The 27,657-nt window shown below is 35.0% G+C and overlaps 2 protein-coding genes and 1 long non-coding RNA gene across 13 annotated transcripts in view; 1 reads left to right on the top strand and 2 right to left on the bottom strand.

Moving 5' to 3' along the window:
- The window catches only part of LOC108134983 (zwei Ig domain protein zig-8), a 75,763-nt gene extending 64,263 nt beyond the window's left edge, over positions 1 to 11,500 (top strand). For 7 of the 8 annotated variants that reach the window (XM_041708071.1, XM_041708059.1, XM_041708079.1 and 4 more), the window contains 4 exons: positions 2,422 to 2,635; positions 2,701 to 3,025; positions 10,584 to 10,708; positions 10,762 to 11,500. In XM_041708071.1, coding sequence (XP_041564005.1) covers positions 2,422 to 2,635; positions 2,701 to 3,025; positions 10,584 to 10,708; positions 10,762 to 10,889 — 792 coding nt within the window. In that variant the 3' untranslated portion in view covers positions 10,890 to 11,500. Of the gene's footprint in view, positions 1 to 2,421; positions 2,636 to 2,700; positions 3,026 to 10,583; positions 10,709 to 10,761 lie in introns of those variants that run through there. The other variant, XM_041708094.1, reaches the window with a different exon arrangement.
- Positions 11,501 to 11,759: 259 nt separating this feature from the next.
- On the bottom strand, positions 11,760 to 21,237 carry LOC108134985 (protein NipSnap). 2 transcript variants are annotated; one of them, XM_041708146.1, is made up of 6 exons: positions 21,105 to 21,237; positions 20,754 to 20,857; positions 13,003 to 13,182; positions 12,468 to 12,761; positions 12,270 to 12,412; positions 11,760 to 12,203 (listed from the first exon to the last, which is right to left on the bottom strand). In XM_041708146.1, the coding sequence occupies exons 2-6, from the start codon at positions 20,807 to 20,809 to the stop codon at positions 12,055 to 12,057; spliced, it is 822 nt and encodes a 273-aa protein (XP_041564080.1). In that variant the 5' UTR covers positions 20,810 to 20,857; positions 21,105 to 21,237; the 3' UTR covers positions 11,760 to 12,054. The 2 variants fall into 2 exon arrangements, with proteins under 2 accessions (XP_041564080.1, XP_041564089.1); XM_041708155.1 differs by lacking the exon at positions 21,105 to 21,237 and adding an exon at positions 20,930 to 20,948.
- Positions 21,238 to 25,527: 4,290 nt separating this feature from the next.
- LOC108150546 lies at positions 25,528 to 26,873 on the bottom strand. Of its 3 annotated transcripts, none has more exons than XR_001774680.2 (3): positions 26,618 to 26,632; positions 26,344 to 26,566; positions 25,528 to 25,695 (listed from the first exon to the last, which is right to left on the bottom strand). It is a non-coding gene; the product is annotated as an uncharacterized LOC108150546 (long non-coding RNA). The 3 variants fall into 3 exon arrangements; XR_001774681.2 differs by having other exon boundaries at positions 26,344 to 26,543; XR_005977244.1 differs by having other exon boundaries at positions 26,344 to 26,873.
- Between the last annotated feature and the right edge of the window lie 784 nt (positions 26,874 to 27,657).

The raw sequence follows: 27,657 nt of genomic DNA, 5'->3' as shown, positions 1-27,657 counted from the left end.
TTCATTTATTCTAGCAATAGTGTCATATCACTTGAGACTTGAATGAGAGCAATCGTTTTCAAACAGCCATCTGCGACGCCAAACTTTTGCGCTCGTCCAAATTCCCTAGAATTTGACGCGCCGACATGTCGTTTCCTGCTAAATTTAAAAACGAGTCGCTTAAATACTGTATCAAGGAACACAAAACAACGAAAATAAAGACATTGGTGAAAACTATAGTAAAAACTTTCTTGAGAAGAACCAAAGTTTTAACCGATCGTGCTTATCGAAGTTATAGGAAAAAGTCGTTCGATTGACTAGATTATTTAACATGATCAGTGTACATATAATATAATAAGATTTTATGTTTAGATAAGAATTGCTTAGACTATTTAAAATGATTACCTACAAATTCAATCGTACAGGGATTCGGCTATTATACTGTAGTCATTTGTTGTATACGGCTTATGATTTAAAGATGAATTAACATATCTTTTATATATGTACCTATGTATGTTCCTATGGGAGCTACATATATGCTTTAGTCGTCCGATCCAACTCGTTCCGACTAAGGTACTACCTGCAATAGAAAAACAGCTTTTGGGAAAGACTAGTTTGCGTAGAAGCGGACGGACAGACGGACATGGCTAGATCGGCTCTCCTAGTCATACTGATCAAGAATAAATAGACTTTATGGGGTCGGAAATGTCTCCTTCACTGCGTTGCAAACTTCTTACTGAAATTATAATACCCTCTGCAAGGGTATAAAAAGGATAACTTTGCTGTGTTTTAATTTTTTTAGTTCTTCAAAATGCAGTAGGGTTAAAGTATTTCAGAATTATGGTTTAAACTTCATTTAAATCGGACGACTAATTATATAGCTTTCATAAATACAATCGGAATATTAAAAAAACAAATTTTTTTAAATTATACTTCTTTATTTTTGAAATTGACACAAAAATTCTTTTGGAAATAGTAATAATATAATAGTTCAGATTTACGACTTTAATTTAATCATGTAGCTGTCATATGAACGATTGAATACTTGAGCTAAAAATCATCATAGCTTCAATGTTTTTAGAGATATACGCATATAAATCGAAATTTAAGTGTTTCAAGAATACTTAATTATATAATATAATATATAAACTTCGGCTTACCAAAGTAAGCTTTATTTTTAGATTGTTCCTAAAGGCGTCCAATTTTAATAAAATTTAAACTGAAATTATGAATTATTAAAACATTAATACTAGAGCCCTGCACAATTGGAGTCATAGTTCCCTTTGTTTTCATGAGCCATTCGATCCACTCATGTTTTTCATGTCATAGCTCATGGTGTTCATGACTCCTATAAATCGTAGCTTATAACATGATCTACTTGATTATTTAGAAGTCATTACAGCTTATGTAGCTCATGAAGTGACACGTGCAACTCACCCGAGGTTCAAGGGATTTATTGTCAAAATAAAAATTGTAATGTTAGCCTCTTGTTCTTAAAAAGTGGCGTTTTGTGGTTCAAATTAACGGAAAAGACTAGTCGCAACGGAATACTTCGGGCTCTAACCACGAAATAAAGTTATGCTCTTGTTCTTTAGAATTCCCGATTTGTGGTGCGATTTAACGGAAAAGACTAGTCGAACAGAATATTTCGGGCTACATCGCTAAACAGTGTTATCCTCTCGTTCTAAGGAATTTTCGGTTTGTGATTCGACTTACGAAATAGACATTAATCCCAACCGGACATATTGGTCACTTTAGCGTGAATCGTGTCCATTGCACTTCGGTACATTGTAAATGCTGATTTGTTGTTTGAGCCATTGGAGTCATGAGCCAAATGAGTCATGAGTCATAGGAATCATGAGCCGCATGAGCTTTTCCATTTTAGATCATGTAAACTGAAAATGAGCTGAGTCATCTTAACCTAAAATATTTTTGTCATGATATACTCGAATCTATTTTTTACAATGCAGGACTCTAATAGTAAAAAAATTTAAAAACAGAACTACATTTTTTTCAGTAATTTTTTCGATTGCTTCTATGGGAGTTAGATGATATAGTCGTCTGATCCGGCTCGTTTCACCTTAAGACTCCCTGTAATAGAAAGACATCTTTTGGGAAAGTTTCATGCAGAAGGCTTTAAAACTAAGAGATTAGGTTGCGTTAAAACTGACGGGCGGACCGGCGGATCGACTCTAGTGATGGTAATCAAAACTATATATACATTATAGGGTCGGAAATGTCTTTTGCAATAGGTTGTGAACTTTTAATTATAATTATAAAACCCTCTACATGGGTATAAAAAGTCAGATATTGGAGTTACTCGTAATTTTTGTTCAAATGTGTAAAACACAATAATTAACTTTTATTTAAAAAATCAAAATCAATTTCAAACGTCCATATTAACACCTAGTGACATATGTATCTCATTCGTCCTACTTCCAGGTCATGTGGGTCAGACGAACGGCAGAAAAGGTATCACTTCTGACTGTTGGTAACGTCACCTATAGTGGAGACCCGAGGATTCGGGTAAAGTTCCAGTATCCGAATAATTGGCGGTTGCTTATCAATCCAACACAGACTGAAGATGCCGGAGTTTACATGTGCCAGGTTTCCACACATCCTCCCCGGGTATTCACTACAAATCTCACTATCTTGGGTAGCTTTCAAATATCGTTCAAAGGCCGTACGACGAAAATTCTCTTAAAACTTTTGGATTTTCAGAACCCCCCCTAAGGATAATTGATGAACACGAGAGGGATGTAGGTGACCGCTATTATAAGTCTGGAAGCACCGTCGATCTGCAATGCCAAATATCACGCAGTTTCTTCCAAAAAGAACGACATACGATTCTGAAGTCAACTGATTATGTAAATGATTCTCTACAGAAACTATTTAACGATACGACCAGCGAGCTTTATTTAATCGGGAACACAAGTCGGACCCAACATAAATTCTCTGGACAGGATCTGGAAAAATATTTCCTCAAGTTTATTACTTGGGCGAAGGATGAAGAACCACTCCAAGGATTGACCAATACGCGCCTAAGGTACGCCTATAAAATAGAAGATATTTAAGGAACTTGCATTTAAAGCCGTTTAATAATATTTATGTTTACCAGGCCAAGGTGATTCTTTAACATTGAACGCATTTTCCTTTTACTATACATACTAAATGTCCTTAATGTATTGGGTATTTTTTACATTAACAGAGGGTATTTTAATTTTAGTCAAATGTTTACAAAGTGGGAAAGAAGACGGTTCCGATCATATATACAATTTTAATCGGAAGAAAGACTTTTGAGACTTTTACTCCCAAATAAAACAGCTTTCATCCAATTGTCAAAGGTCGTTGCTTTGTCTGAGCTTTCAAATCACCACCAGTTTTTTAATCATCATCTAATTGGGTGAAATTAATATTCAATTCTTATTCTGGGTACCGATCTCACTGCCCTTGTTCCTGACGTCCAGCTTATTCCATGTCCAATCAGAATGGAATAGTCCTAGGTCTTTTATGAGAGATGATTACTCCTCAGGACTTTTTGACATTAAATTACGCGGTATTTCACCAAAAACGACATTTGTCTTTGAAAAAGGGGTGTTGTGGCCGGGCTATCGATAGCCATATCGAATGTCGACGCAGGGGTGATTTTATACTGAAGAATACTAAGTTGTTTGTATGGTCAGCCCAAATGTTAAACGGCCGTTGACCCGGCAAATTTGAAACACGAGGGCCGGAAGCAGAAGAGGCGATAGCAGAAGAGGAGAGCCCATAACAAAAGTCACGGTCAAGGCGTTAAGGCTGCTGCACTCCCTTCGCCAAAGTAAAGTTTATTTTTGTGGTGCACGTGCGGATTACATAATCCCGGTACCTTGGTGCGACATAATTTTTTTTTGAGCTGCAGCAGCGCGCCAGTGTCCACAGGCAACAACAACTTAAAGTAAAGGAAAGCAGGACTGGGAAGCCTAAGCCTGAAGCGGCGAAAAAACTTACAAAAAATCAGCCAGGTCATCCAAGTTTGCCTGGCGATTTCACCTTTTGTGAGGCCCGCACAAGAAAGACGGCCAGAGATTTTTTTGAAGAAAATTATTACGGCGTGGAGGACCGGTACGCTTACCAAGAAGCGGCAACGGGAGCCAGTCGACTTCAGTCAGATTTTTTTGTATTATTATTGTTATTAGATTTTAAGAATAATTAATTATTTTATCGTGTAGTGTTTGTTGTAAATTCGTGTGATTATTTATTTAATGATAAGGGTTATTTACATCTTTTTCGGTAATTTTTTTTTTTATTTACACATAAGCCATAATATCTACATCTTCTTCAAATATTTTTCTTATTTACATTTGAATACATACTGTCTACATGCATTATACTTACATCTACACATAAACGTATAATAACGTCTTATACCCATATTATTTATATTTAAATATTGTCGAATTGTTTGGTTTATTTGTATGTTTTTATACCCTTGCAGAGGGTATTATAATTTCAGTCAGAAGTTTGCAACGCAGTGAAGGAGACATCTCCGACCCTATAAAGTATATATATTCTTGATCAGCATCACTAGGAGAGTCCATCTAGCCATGTCCGTCTGTCCGTTTCTACGCAAACTAGCCTCTCAGTTTTAAAGCTATCTGCATGAAACTTTCCAAAAAGTTGTCTTTGTATTGCAGGTAGTATATAAGTCGGAACGAGCCGGATCGGACGACTATACCATAGGAACAATCGAAAAAATAAATAAAAAAAATTATAACTTTGGTGTTTTAAATTTTTTCTTTAGTTCTTCGAGATATAGTAATGGTTAACTATTTCAGAATTACGGCTTAAATTTCATCAAAATCGGACGACTATATCATATAGCTCCCATAGGAACAATCGTATAGCCGCCATAGGAACTATCGAATAATTAAGCTGCAAATGATTATAGCTTCAATGTTTTTAAACATACACGCAAGTAAATCATAATTTTAACGTTTTTAAGAGTATTTAGTTTTTGAAATAGCTGCAAGGGTATATGAACTTCGGCTTGCCGAAGTTTGCTTGCTTTCTTGTTTTTTATATATTTTTATCTATATAAATCTATGAGTGGCCCAAGTGAGCGTGAGGATTTGAGCCCGGAGTAATATAAATTCATTTTCTTTGCGTATACAATTACATTTTTTTTACCCCCTGGTAAAGAAAGAATAAACAACCTTAAGAGCTCTTACGGTAGGTCAGGGTCGAGGAGAGAATATAAATTTTGGGAAACCCGAGAACGTACACTGGGGTCCACAAAAGGGTAATATGTTGTAAAAACTAGTAAATAAGAATTATTAAAGGAAAATAAGAAAGATGAACATGAAGATAAATTACTGGGAGAGGGGGGGGGATATTAGTAAAAGGGGTATATAATGGTGCAATAAAAAAAAGAAAAAGGAATAAATAAAGGTAAACAAATGTATTTGGGGCAGCTGCAAGTATGTTGGTCAAGGCAGTCTTCATGCTCGGGAGGGTTGAGCAGGTGACCTCCAGTTCAGCAGGGGGAACACAGAGAATTGCCAAATGTGTGTAGGTTTAAAAAGACTAATATTTGTGTATTTTTTTTTTGTTTGTTTGTTAATTGACATTTAAATTCAAAAATGACGGTGCAGCATAGAGTATTGCGAAACGTAGGACATGAGAGTCCAACGTTTTTTGTTGTTGTGTGAGAGATCAGGGTTAGGGGAACCACGCCATACATACCTATCGGCAGACACAAATCAATTTAAAATTTGGGATGTTATTTATTATGTATGTTTTATTATGTCGTCACTGCATAGTTTGTGCATGAAGAGCAACTGTCACTCATGCTATGACTTGATCGCACTTCATTTGTGTGAGTAATTTGCAAGACGAAACTTCTCAATGTCTGTGTTCCGACTGCCGCTGCTCTGGCTAAGCACTAACCATACAACATATGTTGTATGGTTAGTGGCATAAGATAGGGCGGCTGTTAGCGGTGTGTGGGGGTGCTACTCGCCCTTAGCTTATAGTGTTTGAAATCGATAAACTGAGTAACGGGTATATTATAGTCTAGTCGCTCCTTCTTTCTTTCAATTGGATTAACGCAGTAATGCTCCTAAAATAACCAGGAACATGGAACAGGAACATCCTCTCAAAAAATAAGTTTTATTTTTACTGATGTTGAACCTAGTAATTAATCAAAGGAATAAGCAAAATAAATACATTTTTTTGACAAAATGGGGGTTGCGTAAAAACAAATTGGATTTTCGCCCACAATTTCGACCACAATTTGCTTGTAAAAAAATATATTTCTCTGTAAAAAAGAAAAAAGAACTAAAAAATGTATTTTCTGTGTTTACTCTTAAATAAATGTACACTAAGAAAAAAAAAATTTTTAATTTTAACTGTAACAAGTATTTCTTTAAAAATAATGTATTTGCGGATCTGATTCGGCCAGTCCAAATGCAAAACATTTTTGTGAGATTTTTTTAAAGTTAACAGAAGTTCTTTCGGGTGTAAGTCCAACATGGTTTTTCCGAATTGAAAACTGGAAAATGGGTGATAATTTTAAATTCAAATTTGGTGCTTAACGGCCGCAAAAAACTAAGCCGCCTAACTTTAAAAACCCACTAGAAATCTTATTTCAAATGAATTTCTGGAATGATTAGCTTGTCCGATTCAGTCGGCTACCAACATTAAGTTAGGACCTATAACAACTTTTCAACGGTTTTTTTCTCGAGTTTTTAAGGGCATAGCAGCCGTTTTACAGTTGTTTAACACCACAAAATTTTCAAAAAGTTTGTGTTTGTCGAGCTTTTGTAGACAAATGACTTATCCAATCCAAAAATTCTATAAAAATCATTGATTTAAAGTTTTGCCGGCTCGAGGTTAGGGTTTTTTGGTGAAAAATTAAAAACAAAATGTTTTTATTGTTTCCGATATATTTAGGCTGCACTTCGGAAGCCGTCTTCAGAACAACTATAACCACATGAAAACACATAGAGAAATAACATTAGATTTTGATTATAAGAACATACATTATTTACACGACTGCACCGCGGGACTTGGAGATTAATACTAATTTTCTTTTAGAAGATGTCTGTAAATATAAGCGCACCTTCAGTGTCTGTTTTATAGTTAAGTCTCAAGTTTGTAGGCGTGTTTATTATATGTAACATTTATATTTTAAAGCGTTTTCAGTAATGTCTTTCTTGCTCCAGAATTGGTGAGTGACTGCTGGTCCTTCAGTGGGCCATAAGGTTTTTTGTGTGTATGCTGATTTGGTGCCTCATTTTAAAATCCGATTTATGTTGTGATAATCGAGTTATAAGTTTAGATTTGGTTGTCCCTACATATATGCTTTCACATTTATCATTTTCCTCTCCATTTCATGGTATTTTATATATCATATCGATTTAGTCGGTCACATCACATCGATTTAGTCGGACATTTGAATTTTGGATTTCGTTTTCTTGAACATTTGTCGCAGGGTGTTGTTAGGTTTATGTGCTGGTTTTACCTTTTCCTTGTTTTAAAATTCTGAATTCTTTAGGTATTCCGATAATCTTGGTATATACGTTACGGACATAAATTGCGTGGGCTTCCGACATTTTTGTTTTTCTTAAATGTTACTGTGACTTTTTATTAATTTTTTGGTCAAGTGATTTGGGAAGTCATTGTTTTTTAAAATCATTGTTTCTTCATGATTTATTTGGTCAGAAATGGTTAGCATCCGTTGTATACAACTAACTGCTGTATTGAAGATCATTGATTTAGGGTGTCTTGAATTAAAATTAATTATTCGTCCTGATGCTGTTGTCTTTTTAAGCCACTTTAGTTTTAAAACTAAAGTTCTGTGAACCATCGAGTTCAAATATGCTGGCTTTCCATCGTCTTCCTGTTCCAGCGTAAATTTAATATTTTTATTAAAAGAATTTAAAGCGTTTAATCTGTTTTGTAATTTATCTTATTTTACTACTGGAAATAAATCATCAACGTACTTTGTTAGGAGTCTAGGTTTCTGTCCTAGTTTTTTCAAAGTGTTATCTAAAAGTTTTTCCATTACTATGTCAGGCACGAAACTACAAATTTGTTATTTAACAATATTTTTGTCGGTTTTCAATTGCGTTTAAAATTTGATTACCAATAGTTTTTGTCAGATGCTGAGTTGAATTCATTACTACATATTATTTTTCTTGATATTTTAAGCTTAAGCCATCGGGCGTAAAAATTGATGTAGTTCAATTCCTCCTCTTGAAATTTTTATATTGTTTTTTGAAGGGGTTGAAAACATTGCAGTAGATCTCAATTAAATCCCAAAACGAGGAATCTATGTCAAAATTTTCTTCGTCGGATTTGTTTTTAATAGATTCAATTTTATTTAAAATATCTTAGGCTATAGCCGTTTGAGAATTTTCTTATATATTATGCCATATTTCGACAATTGAACAGGCACTTGAGTATGTCCAGTGACTTAAATACGTCAAGGGCTACCAGCTGTGCTGTATGTGCAGCACAACGACACACTTGTATATTGCCTATTAAAAGCTTTGGCACGTTTTCTATTGCATCCATCTTCTTTAAATAATCTTTGTTTCTGCACTCTTCGTCGTCCTCTTCAATATTTTGCTCAGAAACGAACGATAACATTTTGGTTGCTTTAAGCATATTTGCACTGTTATCAGACGTTATGGAGACGATTTGATTTATATTAATGTGGTATTTTTTCAGCACTTTGAGCATTTCAGCGGCAAGATTTTAGGCTCCACTTGATCCTGCGCCTTTAAGCTCGATCATTCCCAAAATTATGGATTTTACTTCAACCGCGCTTTTGTATTGTGCACTAATTCCAAAAATGTTTCTTAACATTCGCGCTGCACTGTCAGTTTTCAAAGACAATCATTTATTGTTCGTTTCATCTGCTATGTGAGCCCAAATATTATTTGCCACTTTTTCTAATGTGCTTTTGCTTTAATGATGCATTTAATGACATTATTTTGCCATCTGCAGTTTCGAGACCTTCACAAATTGGATCGAGAATTTTCCTCATATTTGGCGAATAAAAAACATTAAAAGGAATACTGTCTTCTGTAACCAATCCGATAAAAGACCTTATAAGCTGTTTTTTGTTCACTTGAATCTTTATTTCCTTTTTCCGAATTGGTTTAGTCGAGGAACTTGATGATGCCGAATCAATATTACTCAGACTTAATACATTTTAGTTAATGTTATGTTGCTTTAACAAATGAGTTTTTAAATTAGATAATCTAATATTTTTAAAAGTAGTTGGGCATATGTATGTTATATTGCTTACGGCTATGCCTTCGGTTGCGTTGTTTTCAAAATGTTTACACACTACACTTGGCGCCATAGCTGAATACGTGCGACTCTATCGGCAAGCTCATTAAAAGTAAAATGCAATGGAGCTAACGACACACAATTTTTGGAGACTGCGATTACAGCAGATTTCCACGAATCTGCAGCCAGCGAAATACCCTGCTGATCGAAAGCAAAAGCGACAAAAATTAGAAGCAACCAATTTTTCCAGCGACTTACATACATACATATACGATTGAAAGCAACAGCTACAAAAATCAGAAACAACCAAAAGTCGAGCTGATCGATTTTTGGATGCCGACAGTAGCTGCCGCGCTTCGATTTACTCTCACGATCGAAAGCCACAGCAAAGCAGAAGGCAAAAAAAACGAAAATCGACGACCGTTGCTCCTGTTTGATTTTGGTCGCTTTTTCATTTTTCTTTTGCTTCGAGTGCTGCCTCCGTTTTTTCAGAAGCAGAAGCAGTCGAAGCAGTGAAAAGCAAAAATATTGCTACTTCCGCTACTTCGACTGCAGTTTTTTAAACACATATGTACCTAGTAGTCTCCTATGCACACGCTCTTGGTGAGCATCGTCACTACATGTACCGTCGAAAGAAAGAAATAAAGAAAACAATATTAAAACATACCTTTTTTTATGTATGTACATATATGATATAGTCGTCCGATACGGCTCGTTCACGCAGATAGCGTTAAAACTGAGGGAGTAGTTTGCGTGAAACGGAGAGACGGACATGGCTAGATCAACTCTCCTAATGATGCTAAATATACATACATATATACTTTATAGTCCGACCCAATGTCTCCTTCACTGCGTTGCAAACTTCTGACTGAAGTTATAATACCCTCTGCAAGGCTCGTCCAACTGAACTGCAGAGTCTAATCAAATAACTTCTAAAATAACGGCTCATATTGACCAAAATAGCATATACAGCTTGAGAAATTGCTTCATCCACGTTTCAGAGTGGCATAACAGACTTTAGCGATCTGGCTGTTATAGTACCTGAGATCTCGACGTTTATACGGACAGAAAGACGAACATTGCTAGATTGACTCGGCCATTAAATCTGATCAAGAATGTATACACTTTATAGGTTCGGCAACGCCACATTCCACCTGTTACGTACCTTTCAACGAATGCAAGATACCCTTTTACGTGTAAACAATTGTACAACAATTGTATCTGTTTGGCATTGTACGGTTTATATATTCGTCAAAAAAAATAATAGTATAAATTCACTAATATAACAAAATATAATATTACATATTCTCTAAAATTTTCAGTGTTTCCGATGTGTGGCTAACGAGCCGTATCTCGATTGGAGAAGCAAAGCTTTCCGATAGTGGAAACTATTCCTGTTCCCTCGGCAGATTGTTTACCGTAATTGTCCAAGTACAAGTGCTCACAGGTATGACTTAAACATATTTTTTTCTTTAATTCACCGATCCCATATCTTTAAAGGGGAACTACCCGCGGCTGTCCAGCACAATATAGCATCAAGGCTCGATGATATATGTTCTCTTGCTCCTTTGACACTTCTCATTGGACTCCATTTTCTCTCCAATTTTCTGCAAACTGAACGTCGATAATTCTGAGGCAATACCGTGGTCGGCATCAGCAACTGAAGCCAATCGATTTTCAAAAAACAATTAACCAATAATATTAAGGTTAACCCATTATTTTGGTTCTTATTTTATATTTTAGTTCTTAAGTTTTGAATCAGAGAGGTATTTTAATATATATTTTTGTTATAGTGCCTATGCTGTATAAATAATGGATACTTAAACCTTGTTTTAAAAAAATATTTTTAATTAAAACTCAAAATTAGTACTTGATAAAAATCGAGCTACAGACCGGAATCAATAATATTCCAGATTATTTCAAAGAAACCTACGGCCTAAAATTACTCGCAGAATTTTTAGTCCGATTAATTTAGTAATGATATTGACAGCTTGTTAGTTTTTAATGATACCTCTCAAAGAGTTAAGAAGAAAAAATTTTAGTTACCCTTCCGCAACTATTTAAAACTGTTTAAAATCTGCATACATGCATTACATACATTTTTTTTTTAGTTCTGCAGGAAAATTGAATGTACCATACGTTATTCCTTTTTTATTCCATTAATTCACAGGATAAAAATATCTTTCAAGAAAACTATCTGATTAAAACCCTTTGCGGTATACTACTTTTTCATCACCTATTTAACCGTTTGTATTTCTGGCCCTGGGCACTTCTTATATTCTGACGTTTTACTTGGGGAGTTTAAATTAATAATTAACAATAATTATTTCCGTAAGATTGATTTATTTTCGACAAAATTAAATAAAAAAGCCTTAACAGCATTTCGAATGATCAACAATTTAAAAAGTCTATAATCATGCTTTCTACGATTATTAAAGCATTACACATGTTTTCATGTAACTAACTGATCGCGATCTCGTTTCAAGAACAATAACACATCAGTTTTATAATTGCTTTATTTTATAAAAACATAATTGGTTTTGTTAAATTCAATGGTCGTAAGCGATACACAAATAGAGGCTTGTAAAAATGTGGGAACAACTTTTCACTTTGACCTTAAACTAAAAAAAAAATAAAATGATTGCATATTGCTGGCATTATTTACAATAACTTTACAATAACTATTCAACAGGAAAAGAGGCAAAGTATAGTTTTCGAAGTTTCACAGCAGTTTTGATCAGGCGATGGTAAGCTTCATTTTATCAGATCGCGAAAACATGGGCCGTCAGCTAATTACTGTGAGGGCGAGAACTCAGTTGGCGCAAGGACGCGGCAGTGCATATCTCGGATTAATGGTACCGTGTAGGCCACACACTCATCCCAGCCGGGGGATCGCCAGGCCGCCTCCCTAGTCTCTTTTCGGTCCTGCAAGGATTTGTAACCTATTGTACGATGAAAACATTAGCTAAATATAAAAGACATAAGATGCGTGCGGTTTATATGCTTACACCAAATGTGATGAACGTTGTACAGTCTTCCGATCTGCGAAAAGAATCCGGCGAAGGCTTCGTTGTTATGCTTGCGATAGTTGATGGCACGGGCCCAGTTGTTTCCCCACTCAATCATGGTGCCAGGGGTCAGTCGGTATGAGCTAAGGACACGAAATAATGATCGACACATCTTCAAACAGAAAAGACATATTTTACCGCATTTCGTAAATGTTCTTGCCGGTACGACTGGAAATCTGCGGCCAGTAGCTGAAAGCCAAGAGATATTGAAGATGACGGGAACGCAAAAACTTCGAACGCTCTTGCATCAAGCTGAGGTACTCTGGATCGTTCCAAAGGTCTTCTTTAGCCTGGTCTATTTTCTCAAAACCTCCTGTATACTTCCAGAGGTGTAGACATTGATCCATGTCCCCCACTTGCACAGTCCATGATGCCACCAAATCGCACGAAAGGTTCGCCTTTTTGTCATTAATCAAAGCCACTGTAGTTTTGCTATAAAATAAGTAAGGGAGTTCTTCAAAACGTGATTTTAAGAAACATCGGTAGAGTTTTTCTCCTAAGATTTGTCGATGGTAGTGCATAAATAAATACGCTTATTGATTTCAAATTTTATTGGCTTGGTAAGTAAAAACGGCATGTGTTCGGTCTTTACGGCCACTGTTGCATTGAGAAACCTGCGAATTCTCATTTGATACTTCTTTAAATGATTTATGTTTTCTTAATCGACACTCACTAATTATTCAAGTAATTGCTCATCGAATCGGGTCTGACGTTGTGTGTATGTAAGGCATATATGATTTCCTTATCGCTAAGCATTCGACTGTGCGACTCCTTGGTAGGCTCTATTTTCCGAACGAGCAGCTTTGAGATCCATGATTCTGAATCGTGGGAGGTTCCACTGGTGGATAGGGAGCTGAAAGTTTAGAATTATTTAATTGTATTTTCTTAAATTATTTGTTTGCACTATGTGCACTGAATAAGATAAAACCTTATATAAAGCCAGGCAGACGACAAGCTCTAAATAATAAACAATAAAGTTTTTAATTAGTGTCTCATTCTGATCGAAGATATAAAGTTTTCTGTGTGGTGGTTGCTTATCAAATTACCTTAGCCAATTATTGGGAAATAGGGATAAATAAGATAACGAATTCACCAATTTTAACGTTTTTTTGAAAAGCAACCTTTAAAAATGGGTATAGATATTCAAAACATCTCAGAAGTCATTCAATTTGTTACCAGAGCGGGGAATTTTTACTATGATTTTTAAATCATTTGCCTAATAATAATCGGATTATTATCAAACAAGAAAGGAAGCAAACTTCGGCAAGCCAAAGTTCATATACCCTTGCAGTTATTGCAAAAATTAAATATTATTTAAAACATTAAAATTATGATTAACTTGCGTTTATGTTTAAAAACATTGAAGCTATGATGACTATATATGGCAACTATATGATATCGTTTTCCGATTTTAATAAAATTAAAAGTGTAATTCTGAACTGTCACATTATTTATTATTATTTCAAATAGAATTTTTTTTTTAAATATTTTCATTGTTTTTATGGAAGCTTTAAGTCATAGTCGTGTGATTTTGATGAAATTTAAACCGGATGGATAAACATTTAATTTATTATTGATATTTTATATATTTATATCTTAATAAAAGATTAATACTCTTAACAAGAGAGAAAGCAAACTTTGGCAAGCCGAATAATAATAATATTTTACATGAAAACAGACTCATTAAGAGAACCCCTTTAACGGCCCGCCCATTTTTAAGTGTAAAAAGCATTGGCTCCTGGGACCTTAAAATCGATAACTTTTTGAAAGTTATGACTTGTAAGTAATAATTTTTTTCTTATATCCCGTTTTTTCTAATGGGCAAATTAATCATTTTTTTGGGCACGGCTCCTCTTCCGTGCCCATATGCGAAAGTCTTACCTGAAGAGAAGCAGCAGCACAACGGCAGAGGCCGACATTACGCACACAAAGAATTGCGAAGTGCGAAAATCTTCCGAAAGAATCACTTCCAAAAGATTCACACGTAATCTAAATTTCCTCTGTTAATTCTCTGTTACCTTGCGAAAAAAAATTCACGGAAACTTTCCGCCAAGCAATTGGCTGGCGTATTCAATTCCGCAAGCACAGAAATTACCTGATTTAAAATACTTAGCGATAATTTAAAGTGCAGATTAAATTTTTAACTTATTCTTTGATGTTTTAAGAACATTATTGTTTTACAAATTTGGTTTAAAAAAATATTTGACCTAATAAAACTTATTTTGTGGTTGCATATTAGAATCGGTTCTATTCTAACCTTTTGCACTTTTAAAAATCTGCCGAGCCTGTTCCAGTTTTCTAACGAATTTAGAGGAGGCTGCTGTTGTCATTGTACGAAGATAAAACAATCCTGTTGATCTCAATAACAATTTTTTTTTCATTTTTTATTTGCATGGTAGTTCTAACCAGTGCTATATGATATAGTTTATCCATTTAAACAAAACTAAAACCGTACTTCTTTAACAAAAAAAACTGAAAAACGGAGAAGTTGTATCTTTTATTCAATTTTTTTTAGATTGTTTATATTTTTATTGTTCTGACTTATATAGCGATACAAAGACAACTTTTAAGAAAGTTTTATGCAAATAGCTTTAGAACTGAGAGACCAGTAGAAATGGGCGGACCGACGGACGTATATGGCTAACAATGGAGAGTCGGACGGATATGGCTAGATCGACTCTCCTAGTGATGCTGATCAAGAATATACTTTATACTTTATACGGTCGGAGTTGTTTCCATCACTGCGTTGCAAACTTCTGACTGAAATTATAATACACTCTGCAACGGTATAAAAAAAATGTGTTCAACTAGTCTAAGAAAATCCTGGTACAACTGTCTACGAGCTGCAGTTGGAAGCCAAAGCAATGTAGCACGTAAAAACCCTTTCATATCGGAAGCAAATCGGAAGAAATTGATGGAGTTTGCTTATCAGCACCTTTACAAGCTTATTGTGATTTGGAACATCGCTATTTTTTCTGGCAAGAGTAAGTTCTGCATTTTGAAGAAATAAAAAAATATTTCTCCCGGTTCCCGAGATATAGCCGTATCAAAATATCAAATAAGACTTTCAAATGTCAGTTTAATCAACTACATGGATAATAGCATAAAATCCAAAACCAAATATATTTGGCAAAAGTTATAACGCAGAATTTCTAGTTTTATCAAGTACTTTACGCAGCAATTTTTAAAAATTGGTTCCAAATCGATGACCTTAAAAGTGTTGCCCAGTGCTATGAACCACATGGACTATAGGAAAATATAACAAAGTTGGACATTGAAGAGTCGTTTTGTTTTTAACAGGATAATGCTCCAAAGCATACAGCACAAAACGTCAAGCTCTTGCTGTACCTTAATTCAAACGAAAAACTATATTTTTTGTTGTATTTCATGGTGTACGCAAAGTTATGTGAGAAAGTGTATGTATATACATATTTATATGCCACACAAAATGTCGCTTAGAATGTTTGTAGGAAACTTTTGAAAAAAATATGGATAAACTTCCGAAAAGCCAAAACGCCAGCTCAGTTTCAAATTTTCAGGATCCATGTATTTGGGGTTCTGTTAACGAAAAAATAGGTCAAAGTTTGCGACAAGATCGATTTCATGGAAAATAACGGTAAAAACCGTTATTTCTGTTTTTTGGCCGTTTCTGTCAATATATGACCTTCATCAAAAAACACATCCAAACAAAAGTTGATGTCTTTTTGAAATACACATTTTTTGTTAAGTGACTTTTTTATGTTTATAGTTTGATCAAGGGTGTCGAAAATTCGCACCGCAGATTCCATTTGATTTTCCATAGGTTTTTGCTTGCTATGTACACATGTGCATGCATACATATACATATGACACTAAGATGAGTAACGCAAAACAAAACCAGAAAGGAAGCAAACTTCGGCAAGCCGAAGTTCATATACCCTTGCAGCTATTGCTAGAATTAAATTTTTAAAAACATTAAAATTATGATTTACTTGCGTATATGTTTAAAAACATTGAAGCTATGATGATTAGCAACTCAATTATTTGATAGTTATTTTATATATTTTTATTATTTCTATGGGAGCTATATGATATGAACGTCCGATTTTGATAAAATCTAAACCATAATTCTGAAATATTTAACCATTGCTATATGTCGAAGAACTGAACAAAAAATTAAAAAACAAAAAAGTTATAATTTTTTTCATTTATTTTTCCGATTGTTCCTATGGGAGCTATGCTATAGTCGTCCGATTTTGATGAAATTTAAACCGTAAATCAGAAATATTTAACCATTACTAAACGTCGAAGAACTAAACAAAAAATTAAAAACAGCAATGTTTTAATTTTTTTTCATTTATTTTTCCGATTGTTCCTATGGGAGCCATATGCTATAGTCGTCCGATCCGGCTCGTTTCGACTTATATACTACCTGCAATAGAAAGACAACTTTTGGGAAAGTTTCATGCAGATAGCTTTAAAACTGAGAGACTAGTTTGCATATAAACGGACTGACAGACGGACAGACTGACAGACGGACAGACTGACAGACGGACAGACGGACGGACAGACGGACATGGCTAGATCGACTCTACTAGTGATGCTGATCAAGAATATATATACTTTATAGGGTCGGAGACGTCTCCTTCACTGCGTTACAAACTTCTGACTGAAATTATAATACCCTCTGCAAGGGTATAAATATATTATAACATATAATATTCATATTTTTATCATAACCCAATAGTAAATACGACTATATTCTTAGGGTACCAAGTTTGAAAAATGGCAAAAGACAAAATATTCTTGATGCGCCGAAATGAAATAAACGCACACATGCTCCCGTGTATGAGAATGCATGATCACGCATACATACAAAGACGAATTCAAGCGCAGGGAAGCCTTCTTCAAAAAGCGCCTCTCTGCGACTTAACTCGAGCAATGAGTGCGCGAGCATAAAAATGAGAAAAAGAATGAAAGAGCAAAAAACCCGAACGCACACGAAGTGCATGGACCTGCTGCTGTGAGCACGGTGGACCTTCCGCGGTCCGTTTTTTTGTGTCCAAATGCGTAGTATGAAATGACCAGTCTATATGTTGTATGGTTAGTGGTTCTATTTTTAGAAATTCCTGCAGATGAGCTTGAGTTTTTTGAAAGGCAATTTACCTGTTGGATTTTAATTTTTGTCAACTCGATTTAAGAATCATGTTGACAAAGAGGAACTAAACTAAGAGGCGCATTGTGCACATAAAATGCAAGCGGTTAGTAGCGCATGGCGTAAGTTGGATAGGTCTTGGGCGAGAATGGTCCGAGAGCGAATCCTGCTTGAATGCAATATTTCAATTTGCATATATATATTTTTATACCCTTGCAGAGGGTATTATAATTTCAGTCAGAAGTTTGCAACGCAGTGAAGGAGACATCTCCGACCATATAAAGTATATATATTCTTGATCAGCATCACTCGACGAGTCGATCTAGCCATGTCCGTCTGTCCGTCCGTTTCTACGCAAACTAGCTCTCAGTTTTAAAGCTATCTGCATGAAACTTTCCCAAAAGTTGTCTTTGCATTGCAGGAATTATATAAGTCGGAACGAGACGGATCGGACGTTTATAGCATATAGCTCCCATAGGAACAATCGGAAAAGTAAATGAAAAAAAATTAAAACATTGCTGTTTTTAATTTTTTTTTAATTCTTCGACATATAGTAATTGTTAAATATTTCAGAATTACGGTTTAAATTTCATCGAAATCGGACGACTATAACATGAAGTTCCCATGGAAACAATAAAAATATTAAAGAAAAAAATTTAACTTTTTTATTTTGTAATTTTTTTTTAGAAATTCTTTTTTACTACCTAATAATTTGAAAGTTCAGAATTATGCTTTTAATTTTTTAAAAAACGGAAAACGGTATCATAAAGCTGCCATAGGAACTATCAAATAATTGAGCGGCTAATCATCATAGCTTTAATTTGTTTAATCATATACACAAGTAAATCATAATTTTAATGTTTTCAAGAATATTTAATTTTTGCAATAGCTGCAAGGGAATATAAACTTCGGCTTGCCGAAGTTTGCTTCCTTTCTTGTTTTTTTTTATAGTTTGCTTTGTTAGTTGATCATAAAATAGAAATATGTATATAGTTTTTGGTTATAATTTATTATAAGTATTTAAAAAAATAAACCTAAATTCATAATAGTCATTAATAGATGTTCTAGTTTTCAACAAATAAACGAAATTTAACTATTTTTGATATATTTTTTTTAATTTAATTTTTTAAGTTATTATTATTGTTATTTTTCTGTGCTAAGATATGCTAATTATAACCAAAAAAAACATACATGTAACAAAAAATAATAAAAAATGAAAAACAAAAAATTAAAGGAACAAAAAAATTAAAATTAAATTAAAAAAGAAATTAAATAAAAAGCGAGGACGGGAGCTAACTTCGGCAAACCGAAGTCTTTATACCTTTGCAGACTTTGCCGAAATAGCTTACATACTGTGCGAAATATCCTGAAACGTATGCAAATTTAAGCGATCTCACCCTATTGTTTCTAAGAGAGCTATAGGATATAGACATACTGCGCGAAATATCCTTAAAAACATAAAATTTTAACAGATTTAGGGTGTTCCTATAGGAGCTATAGGATATAGACGTTCGATCGGCCCGTGCTTTTTCCCTGATCAAGGTATACATAAAAGATTCGGAAAGATGCATGTCAATAGCTTTTACACTGCGCGAAATATCTTCAATTCGTGCAAGTTCTATCCGATTGTTCCTATGTCAGCTATTGGATATAGACAGTGGCGTAGATAGCTTTTTGATATGGGGGGGATATGACTCAGAATAATATCCTGTTTTTTTGTAAGATTTATTTTACACTGCGATAATAATCCGCGTTGCACAGTCGTGTACAGAAATTGGTCACATTTTTCACATTGATAAGTTGCATTATAAAAAAATTCTCTTATCGAAGATTTCGAGATTTTTTTGCTAATTCATCAATGACTTCATCTGCTGTGATTATATGCAGCTGATGCAGCGCCGCAGCACGCAGTAAACTGAGAGGCACTGTGACTGACTGAGGTATCACTTGGAGGTCCGTTAGAAGCGCTGGAGTTATCATATTTTCCACGAACCCTCCTGATGAACAACAAACCGGCAGGCAGACGCCAAAACTGCGTAAATCCTGGGAAACGCAGCGACCGCTGGCAAGCTAAAATATTCCAGGAAGAATTTGTCGGTTGACAAGAAGTCAACAGTATTGAACATAACTCGGGCATTCGAAACTTTAATATGCTGTACTGCACAGCCATCGCGTAAAAATGTGTTTCAATTTTGAGATTATATCATCTTATAATTCTCAGACCCAAGGGGGGAGATTGATCCCCCTGATCCCCCCCCCTATCTACGCTACTGGATATAGACGTCCGATCGGGGCGCGTGTCAGAATTGATCTGTATACACATACATAATTAAGGGCGACTGTAAAAGTTTCAGACTTTTAACTTTTTAACTGAGCTGGCAAACGGTATTGAAACAGACCGGCAGACGGTCAGACATACGGACATGGCTATATCGACTCCCCTATTGATCCTGATCAAGAATATACTTTATGCGGTCGGAAACTTCTCCTTCACTGCGTTGCAAACTTCTGAAAAATTATAATATCCTCTGCAAGGGTATAACAAACAAAATCATAAAAAGAAAAGCACACAAAAAAAACATAAAACCAAAAAAAAATGCAACAAAAAAAGTAAGTATAGAAAATAAGTATTCAAAAACTTGTTTGAAGCCAAATTCGAAACGGCGCTGTCCCTTCTAATAGACGTGTACTTTGACCACTACACCACAATGCTACCTAGGAGGCGGCCGACAAGATATAATGTTAGGATTTCGATTTGCAAGAGCGCGTTCAAAAAACACTAACACAGACAAAGCGTCAGAGACAACACATACTATAAAAATCGTGGGTCCACATCGAAAATCAACGCCGAAAATTGTTTTCATATAATTGTGATGTAACTAATTTTAAAACGAAACGATCTTTAAATGAGTTAACGTAAAAATGTTTCATGGTAGGCTACAACATTGATCATCTACATATGTATGTATGTCCAATAAATTTATAGAGATCTTCATCTTAAATAACCAAATACTATACTTAAAAACAATTTGTTATATATAAAAAATATTTCTGATGTACTAATTGTGTTTTAAAATATTCCAGTATTTAATGGTAAAAGTCTGGTTCAGCATATTTTCAGATAAATACAAATCAATATCTAGGCAAAAAGTAGAAACACATTTCACAAAGTTACATTAGCCTAGGTACTCCCCAGCACTCGCGAATACGTACATATGTACATGTGTATGTATGTATATAGACCCAGCTGCCCGCATTTGTATCTGCTATATGCATGTTGTTTGTCTTACCGGACAGCGTTGTTGTTGTTTTTGCCGACGGCCAAGAGGTTACGTAGCTTTAACATTTTCGATGTACGTGGATGATATGCTATGCAGGCGCTTCAAGGTAAAAACTGGAAGAAATCAATGACATTTGTTGGTTTTACTCTTATCATTCCCAGTCTCCGTCTCCCATTGCAATGTACTTTAGTCAAGGTGAAGTCAGAGTCATTTTAACAAGTGCGCCGGTACTGTATTTAGCATTGATAATAGAATAGAGGGTTGTCATTTCAACTCCGACCAGTCCCCATCCCGTTTCAAAATGACTGCCTCACACAACGAATGGAATCCCAGATACACGTTGTCCACATTTGCACTCACTTTATAATTGTTCCGGATAATTGGGAAAACAAAAATGAAATATAAATGAAATGTTAACGCAGCAAAATAAACAAAATAATGCGGCCAATAAGTTAACCACTCACGATAGTATCGATATGTCGAGTACACACTTTGCTCAGCCTTGATGGTACACGATATTTATGTTCTGAAATCCATGTGTTTGATACATCGATACCATATTTTAGAATTTATTAGGGGTATTCCCTAAAAGCTTTTGAACACAGCCGGCAATCGGAGTTGATGTGAAGTACATGATGCGACCTATTTACACAGAGCCGAATTGATGCGAAAATGTAAACAAACAGTGCTCTCTCGAAAGAGGAAACATTCAAACTTTGTTGATCGTCAAATGGTTGTGACCAAAATAGTGTCTAATTTAATTTTTGTTAATATGACCCGCTTATAAAAGAATTGGTATGGGCAAAACTCAGCTATTTTTATACCCGTTACTCGTAGAGTAATGCCCTTCGTTTTCAACTGATCTGAATAGCTGTGCCTCGTCAAAACGTAAACAAAGTCGACGGGTCAACTATCTTTGTTTATGTTTTGACGAGCTACAGCTACAGCTCAGCTGAAATCGGAAGGTGGAAGGTGTATGTGCTCTGTGGAAACCGGAGTTTCACTTTTTTCAAAAATCCCAACGGTTTTTCAGGGATGGACTGCGTGGAAAGAGGAATGCACTGCAGAAACATCGGCTAACTATCGCATAAATTAGTCCGTCAAAGTCCGTCATATCTTAACGGCGGACTAACTGGGAAGTTTTTGGAACGGCAAAACCTTATGGACCATCCCTTCACCATCCGGATGGTGGAAGGTGGATTGATCTCTGTCGCAATTCCTTAATTAACTCCTTTTTTTCGAAAAAATTTAAAGAAATGTGAGAATGTAATAGCCTGATTCCATTGGCGCATTAAAACGAAATTAGCCTAATGCGCATTTATTTACACAGGGAAATCCCATAAGGTTAAATGCCGCATTTAAAATAAATGAGATAATTAAATGCGATAAAAAATCATTCGCCCCGAAAGTTTTTAGAAAAAATACCGGAAAATACCGAGGTTTACGATATTCTGTTCGTGCCACCACTACAACAGCTGTTTTCTATATGCAAGGCTGACGCAATTTTTGATGTCTTTTAAATATAATATATATTTTGTATAAAAAGTACCGCTGCAAATTTTTCTCGTGGCACCACAATGCATTATTGCTGGATCTCTGGCATAAAATAACTCTCACATAAACGGGTATCCTTGCCTTTTTAGAAACTGTGGTGGTCCTTATTGCAAACCCGTCAAACAACACCATCAGCTTCTCTTCCTTTTCGTCCAAGTTGACAAATGCCTCGGTCGCATTATGGATGTACTGCTGAACATTCAAGAGACGAGTAAACTCACTTATATTCATTATTTTTAATTAATTTCTTTTGGATTTACCAAAATTCAAAAGTAAACAAACCGAGATCAGCTGTTGCTGCCACTCACATGTCGGAGTAGCATAAGCTAAATGCTAATGCACCAATACAATCAGGCACATTTAAAAAGTCCACTAATGCGGCAATGGAATCAGGCTTTAACATTGTTTTTGGCATTTCGATCCCGCAAAATCGGGTTCTGCAAATTTTCTTCAATCGTTACTCATTGGAATTGTCATACGTTTGTCTTGCTCGCACTTTCGTAAAATCGTAGTTAAACAAAAAGACCAATAAATGCGGCCAACAATGTAGTGTCATAAGTCCATATGCGATTTTCTCATAAACGTAGGGTTATTTTTCATACAATTACTAAAATTAAATGCTGGATACCTCAATATGTTGCACAATTCAAAAAATATTTGCGACGAAAATTGATAGCACAGGCCGCCTAGAATCGCCAGTACGGAAACGTAATTTTTCAGAAAAAAGTTGGCGTTTCTCAAATACTTAGGGTTTTTTATTAAAGTTTTTGGTCTTGAAATAGGGCTCTATCTTGTGGTAAAACGCGTTTATGCGCACAAGTTGTTCAAGACGAGATAAAAGTTGTGGACCAAGTTTTCAAACAAAATTTTTAAATTATATATATAAAAAATTAAAATAAGTTAAATAAAAAAAATTAAGGCAGCGAAATAATATAAACTATAAATAATAAATATATATAATATAATATCAATTATGTTAGAATAATATAGATCTTAAGTCCTCAAACAAAATTTCAATGTGATCAATCAATAGTAAATAAATAAATTAAATAAAAAATGTATTATACCTTGTAAGAAGTAATATGGGTTGAATAGTTATACTTTTCTTAACATGCTTGCAATTATATTTTTTCAAATCGGCCTACTATTAACCAAAATATATAAAAATAAAAACGTTTCAGTGTTCCATATTCTACCATTCCGTTTTAGTCGCTAATAACCCAGTCCCACAGAGCCCATCCAAGCGGTTGGGATTTTTAATGGATGGTGTACTGGTGTTCCCACATAGACACCATCACCCTTCCATTTTTTTAAATGTGCCTGCTTCCATTGGCGCTTAACATTTAGCTAATGCTACTCCGACATGTGAATAACACAAACAGCTGATCTGGGTTTGTTTACTTTTGAATTGTCGCAAATCAAAACGAAAAATGTTCAGCAGGTCATTGATAATGCGACCAAGGCATTTGCCAACTTGGATGACGATGAAGGAGAGCTAATGGTGTTGTTTGACGGATTTGCAAAGGAGGCCACCACAGTTTCTAATAAACAACAAGGATCCCTGTATATGTGGGAGGTTTTTTCTGCCAGAGATCCAGCAGTTATGAATTCTAAAAATGTTCGGGACGAATGATTTTTAATCCCATTCTTTATCGCATTTATTTTATATGCGGCAGCTAGCCTTATGGGATTCCCTGCGCATTAGGCTAAATGCGTTTTAATACGCGATATATTGATTTAAACCGATGTTTATTCGATATTTGTCATATCGATATACTATCGTGGGGAACTATTACCACTAACGACAGGAAATAACAACAGAAAGAGCTGGTAAACAAGGGCGGGAGGATGTGAATTTTCATTTAAAATTCCATTTTACTTATTGGGTATTTGCTGCACTACAGAAATTAGCTACAAGTCGATATTGTCAAATTCCTTGCGGGACTCCAGCTTCGATAGTGTAGTCGTCAGATCTTGTTGTGTTGCACCTTATTGCGAAGACTGTTGTAGAGATACGACTCAAGTAGTTGTGAGTGTATTTAGGCAAGTATGAGCCAGACACGATCGAAAGCATGAGATACATCGAGGAATATTGCGCTGCAGTATTCCCAAAGCTCGAGGGCTGTGCGAATTTCTAATGTTATTCTGTTAGCTTGGTATATGCGTGTTAAAATGCATTTTACCAACAGTTTAGACAGGCACAATAATAAACTAACTGAACTGTAGGACGACGGAATTGTGTGGTCTTTTCCGGGTTTCGGTATCATTATGATAGTAGATTTTTTCCATTTTCTTGGATAGTAGCCGAGACTTATTATCCCATTGAAAAGTTTACAAATAACCTCGATGGTTTTGGGGTTATAAGGTCACCGCCCGGGGCCTTTTTCGGTTTCAGTTCCCCTATGACTTTCGTGATCTCCTTTGGCAAAAACAGTGCTGGTATGGAATTAGTTTCAGATCCGGTTTGTGTTAACACAAATGGATCAGTGACTGAGTTCGGCTGAAAGACTTTTCGGAGATGTGAAGCAACAGTTTCGGCTCTATCTTCGTCGCTGCGGTCCCAGCTACCTGATGAATTTATTATTGGAGTGACTGTTTCGATTGGAGAGCTCAGGTTTGGGTGAGCCCTCCACAGAGGATATTTTGTATTGGTTGGCGAAATTTTTTCGAAGTACCTTAGATGTGCGTCTTCAACGTCTTTCTTCAGGGCTCGGTTTAGTGTGCGTGTGGCTTCTCTATCTGTGGGTTTGCCAAGCACGTCGCAGTCGCCTCTTTTCCAGTACAAGCTGTTCAATTGTAGATTGGTTTTGAAAGGTTGGTTTACACGTCCTTCCCGTTTGGTGTTGAAATAGTGGCTTCTGCCACGAGTATATCTAGACGAGGTATATCTATCACGAGGTAGAACAGTCGATGTCCGCTTCGATGTGGAGCTGCGGGCTTAGTTCAATGTAGGAACTTGTAGCATATAACGATCTATTAAGAAAGAGCTGGTGGAAAGAGCTGCGGAGTACGCGACATCCTAGGCTTTTCATATGTCTTGTCGGCATGGGGTGGGCTAACGAAAGAAAAGAAAACCGCCACGTTATAAGCAGTGTTGAGACAGGTACCATTTTTTTTACCTAGGTAAGGTAAAAGGTAGTTGCAAATATTTGTACCTAGGTAAGGTAAAAGGTATGCAATTTCTTCTGTACCTAGGTAAAGGTAAAAGGTAAAAAATACAACTTAAAAATTTTTTAAATTTGAAATTTTTATTATCAGTTTCTTTTTCTGAGATACAAAGATATAAACATAAGTCACATTGGTTTCTTTTTTTGAGATCACCGGAAATTTTCACTTTTATTTTTGAATTTTTCGGTTTCAAAGCTTCATACGAAGAATAACTGTTCGGGTGAACCCTCTGAAAAAAAAGTTTCATAATGTTTTAATGTCTTCATTATACTTGTTTAATTTAAACATTATTATGTGCTTAGTCATACATATATTTATAAAAATGTGGTTTAATAAAAAAAAATAGTTTTACATTTTTTGGTGGAAAATAAAAAATAAAAATAAAGAATGACCACCCCATCAATGTCCATAAAATTATGACCATATGTATGTATTTATGTATCCGTCAATTTCTTATTAAAATGCACTTTTAGATTATTTAAACTTATGGAAAATAATTTTCGCGCGAAAAAATGCATGTGCATAGATATGCACATTTACATTTAAACATACACTCCAATAAGCACATATTCATACATATATGATGCATACATAAATATGTGCTTGTTCACATACTCAAATAATTCGAAGGTGCATTAAAAAAATTGCGGGAATCGTGCTACTTCATGCTATGGTTGTTTAAATGTTTTAATGAAATAGGCACAATCTATACATAAATACATACATATGGTCATATTCACATTGATGACTGCACCACATAAATGTATGAATAAGCACATATGTATATACATATGTTTAAAAGCACATGTGCATGTCTACGCACATGCATTTTTTCGCGCGAAAATTAATTTATCAATTCACTTCACAGTTCACTTACCTTCAGATGTTTATGCAAGTTGCCGGTTGACTTTTCATCAAATTTGATAGTTTTGTTCACACACAGTTTGCACTTCCCGTCCGGTAAAAAGAAAGTACCATTTAAAATTAATGGTAGCTCCTTTTTTTCTGCGTCTTCTTTGCTCATTTTAAGATTTGTTGTGACGTTTTCTAGGAACCAATGTCATCGACAAAAGTGCACTGTTTAGGTAGCAACGGCATTGCTAATTTAGCATTATACCAAATTCCAACGGAAAATATTTTTGCATTCTTACCATAAAGACCTCTGTGAGTAAGTGGTGGAACTATCATATTTCTAAGTTTTCGATTGCATTGCTGTGAAGCAGGGCTATTTCTAATATGCGCAATATTTACATACACGTATGGAAGTACCTAAATACCTTACATAGCTAAAACTTAAGGTAAACGAAAATTCGTACCTAGGTAAGGTAAAAGGTAGCCAAATATTTTTTTACCTAGGTAAGGTAAAAGATACCGAAAAAATTACCTAGGTACATACCTAGGTACAAGTACCTAGATACACCCCAACACTGGTTATAAGGTTCGTATGCTAGTAGAAATAAATTAAAATTCGCGTACTATTCATTTCAAAAATTAGAAAAAAGTGTTGAAGAAAGGAAAGAATACGAAAACAAAACAAAACGAGAGAGATACACTTGCCAAAACATCACTCCTTTTACTACGCCAAGAAGGCGAAGGGCCCACCTTACTATGATCCTAATGGTCTCGCATTACCTCCCCAGGATCCCTTGGAGTGACTACCAATCACATTTTTAAATGACACTCGACTTCCATGATCCCCGGATGAGGGGAAACTTAGTTAAAATTAATTTCTTTTATTACAAATTATAATTACGAACTATCCCTTTCATATGGGCTGTGATATTCTTGTTGTTGTTTTATATTTTTTTTTTATGTTTTATTCTCTATTAAATTTGTTTATTTTTATATTATTTTAATTTTAGAAAAATAAACGGTATTCATATATAATTTCATATTTGTGGTTTTAAATTGTTAAACAATACTATAAAGAATTTTTAAATATAGGTCAATTTTATTTCTAGCAAAAGCTCTATATCATTTATTTATGTTTTTTTCTTTATTCTGGTGTATTACAAAAAAATAATTTGAAAATTAAAGCTTCACAAAATTTCAGTTTATTTGCATACATACAAAAAAACTGTCTAACTAATTTATTTCATTTTTTTTCCTTGTCGAAAATGGCAAAGAGTTTAAAGTTGCTGAAAGAGAACGGGATTAATATATATACAAATAATAATTGCTATATATATAT

Source organism: Drosophila elegans, unplaced genomic scaffold (assembly GCF_018152505.1).
Source record: "Drosophila elegans isolate 14027-0461.03 unplaced genomic scaffold, ASM1815250v1 contig_119, whole genome shotgun sequence".
NCBI classification, from domain to species: domain Eukaryota; kingdom Metazoa; phylum Arthropoda; class Insecta; order Diptera; family Drosophilidae; genus Drosophila; species Drosophila elegans.
Note: the sequence above shows the minus strand (reverse complement) of the source record. Positions and strands in the feature narration are given on the sequence as shown.

Coding starts and splice junctions, on each gene's coding strand:
- LOC108134985 (XM_041708146.1), bottom strand. CDS start 20,809: ATGTTAAAGCTACGTAACCTCTTGGCCGTCGGCAAAAACAACAACAAC. Junction 12,762..13,002: donor AGCAATTACTTGAATAATTA/GTGAGTGTCGAT, acceptor CTTATTTTATAG/CAAAACTACAGTGGCTTTGA. Junction 12,204..12,269: donor CAACGTTCATCACATTTGGT/GTAAGCATATAA, acceptor ATCGTACAATAG/GTTACAAATCCTTGCAGGAC.